General features: G+C 49.7%; 1 protein-coding gene across 2 annotated transcripts in view; it reads left to right on the top strand.

Moving 5' to 3' along the window:
* The window catches only part of UNC5CL (unc-5 family C-terminal like), a 17,824-nt gene extending 11,294 nt beyond the window's left edge, over positions 1-6,530 (top strand). Inside the window, exons 6-8 of one of the 2 annotated variants that reach the window (XM_019514195.1) lie at positions 1,337-1,431; positions 2,079-2,192; positions 4,745-6,530. In XM_019514195.1, the coding sequence (XP_019369740.1) occupies positions 1,337-1,431; positions 2,079-2,192; positions 4,745-5,084 (549 nt within the window). In that variant the 3' untranslated portion in view covers positions 5,085-6,530. Of the gene's footprint in view, positions 1-1,336; positions 1,432-2,078; positions 2,193-2,344; positions 2,452-4,744 lie in introns of those variants that run through there. The other variant, XM_019514197.1, reaches the window with a different exon arrangement.
* Positions 6,531-8,759: the final 2,229 nt, after the last annotated feature.

The raw sequence follows: 8,759 nt of genomic DNA, 5'->3' as shown, positions 1-8,759 counted from the left end.
AGATTAAGTGTTTGTGTATAGACTGTATGTGTCAGCTAAATCAGCCACTCAGGATGAGATAGTGGGATGGGGAATACACTCGGCTCTCACATGGGTTTCACTGCAATGATTCCCAAGTACCAGTTTGGCCACTGTGTGATCAAGGTATTGATAGAAGGTGGGAACCAAGGGATACTGAATTCAGCAAGATCCCATAGCTTCCTCCACAGCTGTGACCCCCTTATCACCTGCACAACTCCAGTGAAGTTGGGGAAGCTGACTGCTTCCTGTAAGGGGAGCCTGCATGAGCTCCACTAAGAGAGAGGTCTTTTCCACTTGCTGCAGAAAAAGGATTCATCACTAACATGGAGGGTGATGGAGTTTGTTCCACCTTCTGGCAAGGCAGTTTCACCCTTGTCACATGTTATACATAGCCTCGGTTATGCTCACGGGGTCCTGGGGTAGCAAATAAAACCAGGCACCCCCCATCTTTCAAGACTCCCAAACCATAAAGCCCACGTGGATATTGAGGGATGAGAGAGGACAGGTTGTGGGTTAATAATGTACCTCCAGTCAGCATGGATTTTCAGACAGAGCAGGGAAGCTGCCTCCTCTTGCCCAGCCCATGAGCTGACTAGGCCATTCACCCACCCTAACACAGACTGCTCTTAGGGAGAAGGTAGCTCTTTCCCAGACCCAATGGCTACCTTAATCCTGAAAAAGTATGCAGAAATGCTGAGCTCTCCACCTGTCTGAGCAATTAAGCCTTACTCCCTATCTAGAACAGCACAAAGGCTTGCTACAAAGGGTTCTGTTAGGGGGAGGACAGACCTGCAGCTAGCACAGGTAAAGAGCATTAGCTGATAGCTCCAGGGGCCCAGGCTTACAGCTGGACTAAATTAGCATGCCCCTTCCTAAGGCAATGGAGCTCTGGCAGTTCACACCAGCTGTCCCCCTTCTCTGGGTGCGTAATAGTGAGGGATGGGTCCTTTTCTTGCATGGGTGCAGATGGTATCAACAAGTACAACCACACACCCAAATGCTCATATTCCCTTGTTTCTAGCCTTGACTCTCTAATTGGATGCTGCCAAATTGGTCTGACACCCCCTCCCAACTGCATACTGGCTTGGTCTTCTGGCTATGAACCCCCTGGGATCTTCTTGTCTCTGTAACATTTCTGACTGCAGCAGTCAGTCCTTATTTACACCTGCTTAAGTTCAGAATCAGGCTCTCCATTGAGCCAGTACCAGGGGTTGTGCAGCAAGGTGCAACCCAGCCCTATGAAGGCTGTTCCTTGAGGGCGTGGTGTAATGGGGAAATGACTCTTACTCTGCCTGTATCTCTCCTCTGCCTGCAGGGCCTGGAGAAGAAGTACATGGAAATCTTGAGATTTCAAGCCCCAGAAAACAGGTCACAGATGACCCGAATCTTCTCTTCCCCTCTTTGCAACAGGTGAGTGGTGGGTCTGTTAAAGAGAGGTGGCTTGTAATGGGCTTCTAGCTGTAGGTGGGAGGTAGTCTCATCTCACAAGGTCTTCCTGCCCTGCTCCTCAGGTGGCAGGTACTGCAGTAGTGAGCTTCTTCCAGCTAGCTCTCCTGGAGGGCTCCCCACAGCAGCTCTTGCACAGAGCTTCCTTAGTGAGGGCTCCTACACTGTGCCCTGGGATTAGAGGAACTGGGAGAGCTGTCCATGCTGCCTGCCTATTTGTTCATTCCCTTTACCAAGGTGACTGGCACAGCTGGGGGGTAAACTCCAGCAGAAGTCCTAAATCCCAGGAATTCAGACTAGCAGAAACCTGCACTACAGTGCCATGCAGATAACCGATGTATGAAGTGATTTCTATTGATTATGGCAGGCAGTGTATCTTCCATCTCCGAGGCAATGGCCCACATCCCTTTTGTCCAGGTAGTAGACTGAGTGCATGCACCCCTTCTGCCTGAAAGCAGTGTGGTGGCTGATAAGTCCTTGGCAAACCAGAGCTATACAGGCAGAGGGTGGGTTGCAGAAGAGGCAGAGCACTGTGCAGCAGGGCCGCCATGTCCCTTAGAACATCAGTAGCCAGTTTGGACTGAGTAATACTGGTGTCCCCCCTCTTCCAGAATGCCCCGGGAACTCTTTGAGCAGTTGCAGATGTTGCTGGAGCCAAACAGCATCAGTGGGAACGACTGGCGCAAGCTGGCCTCCAGGTTGGGCCTGTGTGGTATGAAAATCAGGTACTTACAAGTCTCCTCTCAAGCTAAAAGAGAAGGGTGTGGGGTGGGGAAGAGGGAATGGGAGAAATGCCACTGTGCCTCGCTGAGAGCATTGCTGGATTTGGCTGAAGCCTGAAGTTGTGTCGTGTATTATCGTGTTGTCTTCCTGGCAGTCTTGGACAGAAATGAGAGATGGAGGGATAGAACCGGCGAGGAGCAGCCCGCTCGTGTATGTTCTAAACTGGGGATCGGCAATGCGAGGCCATTTTCCTTGGCAAACCAAAACCAGCCCAGACTCTGGGCAGCTTCTCCCAGCAGCTGTCCAGAGCCCAGGGAGGCTGCATGGGGCTCCATAGTCCTGGCACCAGTTCTGTGGCTGTGGCAGCTGTGGGGTCTGGAGCAGGGCAACTCTGGCTCCTTCCCCACTGTCTGCCCAGGCGCATGCACGCAGCTGCTGCCAGCAACAAGGATTGGGGCTCTTGTGGCTCCCCCATCTCTGGATCGCCAAGTTAAGGTGTGAGTGGAGGTTGGTGATCTTGGCACTCCAGCCAAAAATGTTGCTGACCCTGCTGTAAATACATAATTGCTGCTGGCTACGTAATGCTTCTCCTCTTTGTGCATACTGGAAATGATCCTGATCAGAATAACAATCCTGATAAAAATAAGTCAAGCCCTTTCATTCCCTCAAGTGCTTTATGGCTGGACAGCATGTTCCTTGCTAATTAGTTTTCACCTGCAATTTCCTTTCTTGATTTGTTTTTGGCCAAGGAGGTATGGCTGCATCAGAGATAAGGGCCCCCAGGCTTTGGGGCAGGTCAGGTAGGTGACGGTGATGCAACATGCTTGAATGTAGCTGTCTTACACCCACCCCTGCTGCACGCCACTCTGAAACATCAGGAGTCCTAGAGGACAGTGCATGAAATCTGAGGCTGGTCCTAGAGCACATAGGTCAGCCTTATTCCATGCTTGAATCATTGGTATGGCCCATATTTACGATTGTGCTGAGTACCTGCAGCTCCTTATACAGCCATTGAAAGCTAGGGGGTGGAGGGGGCTAGGACTGTTGATTGGGACCCATGTAATAAATATGAGGGGGGAGCTTGAGCAAGAAAGAAAGAGGCTACCCATTGCAATGGAATGGGGTCTTGCTCTAGCTCCTTGAGACAGTTTTGGCAGAGGTCTGAGTCAAGGCACAAAGGCATTCAGTACAAATATCTAAGGTAAAGAGGCACTTGGGTATAATCTACCATAATATAGTCGTCTGGCTGACCACTCCATAGGCCTGGAATGACAGGGACATGCATGGACTGATTTAGACCTCATCTTGGTGAGAATCCAACCAGAGTCAGGGGCTGCTCTGCACTTCTAAAGATCAGACTGAAGTTTGGAAATGGTGCCCCTTCCTAGAAATGTAGGGGTGTGTGTATGCGCATGCGTGCCTGGGCCAGTTTTCAATTAACTCTTTCTCCAGACAATCCTGAACATTAGGAAACTGGTATCAGTGCTGCCCAGTAACTTGATGAGCTACTGCATCAGGCTGAGTGCAAGGTTAAAGAGTGAATCTACTTTTTGCAGCAAAAGTTATGGTTAAGAGCTCAAGGCCTGACAGATCTCCAATTAATTAACTTTAATGAATCTGCCTAAATCCCCTAGTCTGCTTTGAAAGGTTCGGTCTGTTTGCTGCCCTATTTGGGCTTCCTGGGACAGTTAACCAAATAGCTGGGACTCTGGACTAAGATATACTTTGGAAGGTCAGGAAGGGGAACCTCATGTGTTAGCCATAAGCATGGCAGCCTTCTCAGAAGACGTGAGAAGCTTGCATGAGGAAAACCAGGAGGGGATTTTGCAAGGATCCTCAGTTAAATAATTATCCTCTCATCAGATCTATCCCCTGGCCCTTCCATTCTTCTTATTCATACATATTAGGGGCCAGAAGGGACCTCACAAGATCATCAGGTCCACCTGATGATCTGTCAGCTTGGTGGGCTGCCTGGGCTGTAGACATATCAGTGAGCTCTGACTTGGATGTTTTTCAGGGGAAATGATCTACTCCTCACTCCAGTACCAGAAGCAGGAGGGAAGAATTTGGTTTCCAGGGAGCAGGTCCAGCAGCCTGCCACTCAAAGCAGACTGACTCATGCCCCAGGTTCCCATTTAGCCTGCAAATTTAGCCACACATACAGACAACTATTTACCTTCCTGCTCTGATTCTGCTAAGGAAAGGTCTACACTTGCAGTCAAAGTGCCATGGAGGAAAAAACTGACTAGGGGCCAGTCTCTCTCCATCTTAGTTTAAGCCTTTTGCCTGATGAGTAGTAACAGCTAGCATTTGCAGAGACCTCACCTCTGTACAGGAGCAGATGAGTGGTGTCAAGTCCCTTTAACAAATGGGAAAACTGAGTCGGGGGGAAGTGACTTGCCCAAGACAGTGGGCTTGAGACAGTGGGAGAGCCTGGATCAGAACTGAGGTCCAATTCCTGTCCCCTCCATTGTGTTTCATTGTCTCGGTGTTACTAAAGGCTGTGTGGGGAAGCCTGGGTGGCTGGGCAACTGACCCATGTTCTGCCTGGCAGGTATTTCTCATGCCAGCAAAGACCGGCAGCTGCTACCCTGGAGATCTTTGAAGAGCAGAATGGGAGCCTGAAGGATCTCTACAACATCATGGTGGCCATGGACAGGTTGGACTGTGCCTCGGCCATCGAAAGCTTCCTGAATGGGACAGGGAACAGACACTGCTGCAGTTTGGCTACCAGGCCCCTCAGAAATGATCACCAGCTGGTAGGAGACCAAGAGTCCCCAGAACAAGAACTGCAAGAACAAGGGCAACCTATAGCATGGTCCCCAGGGAGAAAGATGCTGCCATCAGAAGCTTATGAAAACCAAGCCCTGGAGGTGGAAGAGGAGAAAGTCTGAGCTGCAGCAGTGAGAGCTCCCCAGCCTGTACTCGCCCTAGCCTATTTGAATTTTGGGGACAGATTGCCTGGAAAGCAAGCCTCTGGACTGAGCAGAAGGGCTCTCCACCCTCACACTCCTAGCATTGGGTGCTTGGGGTGTGCAGCAACTTCCTCCATGTTGGCTGGACTCAGCTTCTCAAAGCTTGCATTGGATTCTTTTCTGGCATTGCCAGCCAGTCTGGGTTTCCCTATTACCTGGTGAGGGATGGCAGTGCCTGGTTATTTCCAACTGCAGACTTAAGGGTGGTGTGGTTTCTGAGGCTCAACAAGAAAGAGATGCTTTTGGGTGCAATGACTCACAGATTCTTGCTTCCAGGTGGAAGACACAGGAGTCTATGTCTGGAGCAAAGTGCCATGTCTTTCGGGAAGGTACTGTTGTTCTGCTCAGAGGGGGAGAACTGCAGCAGTTCTCACAGGGATGAGGGGAGACAGGCCATCTCTGAACTGGGCCTCCACTCCCTTGCTGTCCTAGTTCCACTCCCATAATTAAAAGTGGGAAAGCTCCTCCCTGTGCTCACAAGGGAAAAGGTTAATTCAGCAGTGAGTCCCTAGGTAGGACTTTGTATGTGGCTGCAGCACTGTGTGAAAAGGCCTGTGCCTCTTGCATCCTTCCATCAGCAAGCTAGGGGAAGCACACGGGAAGTGACTGTGATCCAGCCCTGGCAACAAGCATAGGGAACAGCAGCTGTGCATCACTGATCCACAAGCAGGAGGCCTGGGATTAGCCAGCCTGCTGCAGCTTTGATCAATGGGATACCCTTAGGCCTTTTTAGGCACAGTGCATGGCCATTTATGGATTTCATCTCTTGGCACCCCAGAAGGCTGGGAAAGATCATTATCCCCATTTAAAGAGAGTGAAAGAGAGAAATGATGCGATTTGTCCAAGATCACAGAAGAGGAGGCACAACTAGGCACTGAACCCAGCCCAACTGAGACCCAGTACTGCCTCCAATAGTCCACCTTACCAGCCCTCCCCAAGATAAGCTGAGTGCCCAGCCATGGATGAGAACTGCAAGAAAACCTTCAGGTACCACACACTCATAGGAAGACTGGAACTGCATACCTTTTATTTTAAAATATATATTACATATCCTTTTAAAAAAGGATGATTTGCAAATAGTTTTCCAGTTGGACAGTTCAGTGTGTTCCACAGGCCCCTCTTGCCACAGAACCAGCATTGAAGATGGGAGGGAGAATTTAAAAAAAGAGGTGGGGAAAAAGTACCCCCTCTTAAGGGCATACCTACTGTCAAAGCTCTTGTCCCTTTCTTCCCTCTGCCCGACTTGTGTGGGAGGAAGGCAGGAATTGCAGGAGGTACTCTGGGAAGTGGGGTGGCCCTGGGTACCCTCTACAGTGGCTAAGTGGGGAGGGGCTCTGTGGAACACCAAGGCTTCCAAGAACATAAAAAGATCAAGCAGAATTGAAATAATAGCTACAATATGGCTTCAAGTATACCTGTAAAACCCTACCCTCACAAAGCTTCACAGTCAGCTGCCACTAGTCAGGAGAAAACCTCCCCTCTGAGACAGCACCATGTCTTGCCCCGTAACCCAGGCTGACAGGAGGATCCCAACCTGGCCCCAGGCTCCATAGTGTCACCACCCTCACACATGTGTTTCTGGCTCCTTACCAGTACCAGGTCCCAGCACAAAGTTTGGAGAAGTGTCTGGAAGGGAGGTAGGTCAGATGAGCAATCCCTTAGCTTGAGATAATGCTTTCATCCATGAATAAAGAACTACTGCTGCATGGGAGAACTGGTACCACTGAACACTAGTGGGGAGGAACTCTTCCCTTACACTCTTGTCCCTTTTCATACCTCCTGTTAAATGCTGTGATTTGGATTTCCCTTTTGGCATCTATTCACAGCATTATTTTTTGCCCAGCTGCCTGCCCCAACACCATGTGCCTGCTCCCTTGGCTGGAGACAGTCCAGCCCTGAGCAAACCTCTAGCTGGCATGGAACCAGCTCCTGCTTCCTGCTAGTAAGGGGCATGAAAGGGATGGGATAGGATACAGCAAGCACGGTGGCCCTAGCCAGGGTATACTAACCCCCTCCCTAGTGCCGAGAACTTAGTTTGCAGCAATCCTCTCTCAGTGCCCATGTGCCCTTTTCCTCCCCCAGACACAGAAAGCAGCATACCCTATGAGGTGGTGCCTTTGTATTAGCTTAGCCACATTTCCCCATAGGTTAATCCCACAGTGGTTAGAAGCTTTCCCCAAGGACTAGTTCCCCTTGAGCCATTTTTATGTCCTCCATGCAAGGACCACAACTTCTAAGGAAAAGGAACTGCTGGCATTGCTAGACCTATGGACAGACATCCTCTCTGTATCACACAGGTAGCAGAGAAAAATTCCCAGAGCAATTTTTCTCTAGGCCTTCCTGTCCCGTACTCTGCTGAGACAGCCTACTGTGGTGGGTCCAAGGTAGATGGCTCACTGGACTGAGATCCTAAAAACTCAGTAGTCTGTGGGAACAGAACAGCTGTCACCAAGTAGTTTTGCTTCTCTCTCTCCAGGGGTGCTTTTGAACCAGATCTAATATGGGGAACTGCCATAGTCCATCCCAGTCCCATGAGCCATGCCTCCCTGACTAAAAGCTACATGAAGGTGGCTTTCTTCCTTTAAAGTAGCCCAGAAGGCAGAACTAGAACAAGCTGCAGCTGGGAGCTGGATTCAGACCACAGCAAGTGAAGCATCAAGGCCAGGCAGGCAAACGGCAGATGATACAATCCCTTCAGCAGCTGTCTCCACTGGATTGTCTCATTCCATGAGACCTTCCCTGTGGAGCTAAACTAAAAAGGTAGTCTTCTCTAGTCTTCCCCTGGGACCATGCTGCTGCAGGGGCAGCTGTGTGAATGTGCAACAATTATGCCATCCTGTGGCTGGATACAGTACCGCAGATCAGCACTTAGATAAGTATCTCCCTGTTCAAACCTGGTTTCTCTGCTCCACTCTGGTACTACTCTCTAAGCAGAGGAGAGTCTGCTCAGACCAGTGGAGGAATGCAGGAAAGTTCCCACAGCCTAGCCTTATAGCAAGCAGAAGTTCAAGGGAACCACTTGAATTTCAGGGGGGGAAACAGAGGTTACAACAAGGCAAAGGTTCAGTTTTCAAAGCTATCTTCTTGGTCCAGGTCTAGTGGCTTCTCCTGGGGCTGGAGTTGCAGCCTGTAGTCTCCCAAAGGTCTGCCAGCATCGAGGAAACTGGATGAAACCATTAAAAATGGCCCACTACTAGAAGACCAAACTAGGAGAAGACCTAGCCAGCATGGGTTTTGCAAGAAGATCCTCTCTCATCATCAGTGTAACTCTCACATTATCAGTGGTACTTTCAATGTACCAGTAGAGTAGTACAAGCTCACATAATAATTCAGAGATTTCCAAAGGCCTTTGACAAGGTCCCACACAAGAAGCTACTAAAGGCAAGCAGTCATGGAGGAAAATGGGAGGAATCAAAAAACTGGCAAAGCCATGAGGAGGGAAAGGATTAGGAATGAGTGGTCAATTTTCATCGGAGCAAGATGCCTCAGGTTCCTCCCCACATGTAGTGGGATCTGAATGCAATTATTTGGCAGGGGAAAAAAAAAAAAAAAAGTTTTGCGGTAGTAAATAGGAGAGGGAGGCCGAGGTATTTA

The sequence above is a fragment of the Gavialis gangeticus genome, unplaced genomic scaffold (genome assembly GCF_001723915.1).
Source record: "Gavialis gangeticus isolate Ggan-Ray unplaced genomic scaffold, GavGan_comp1, whole genome shotgun sequence".
NCBI classification, from domain to species: Eukaryota; Metazoa; Chordata; order Crocodylia; family Gavialidae; genus Gavialis; species Gavialis gangeticus.
This window is presented reverse-complemented; position numbering and strand designations above follow the sequence as displayed.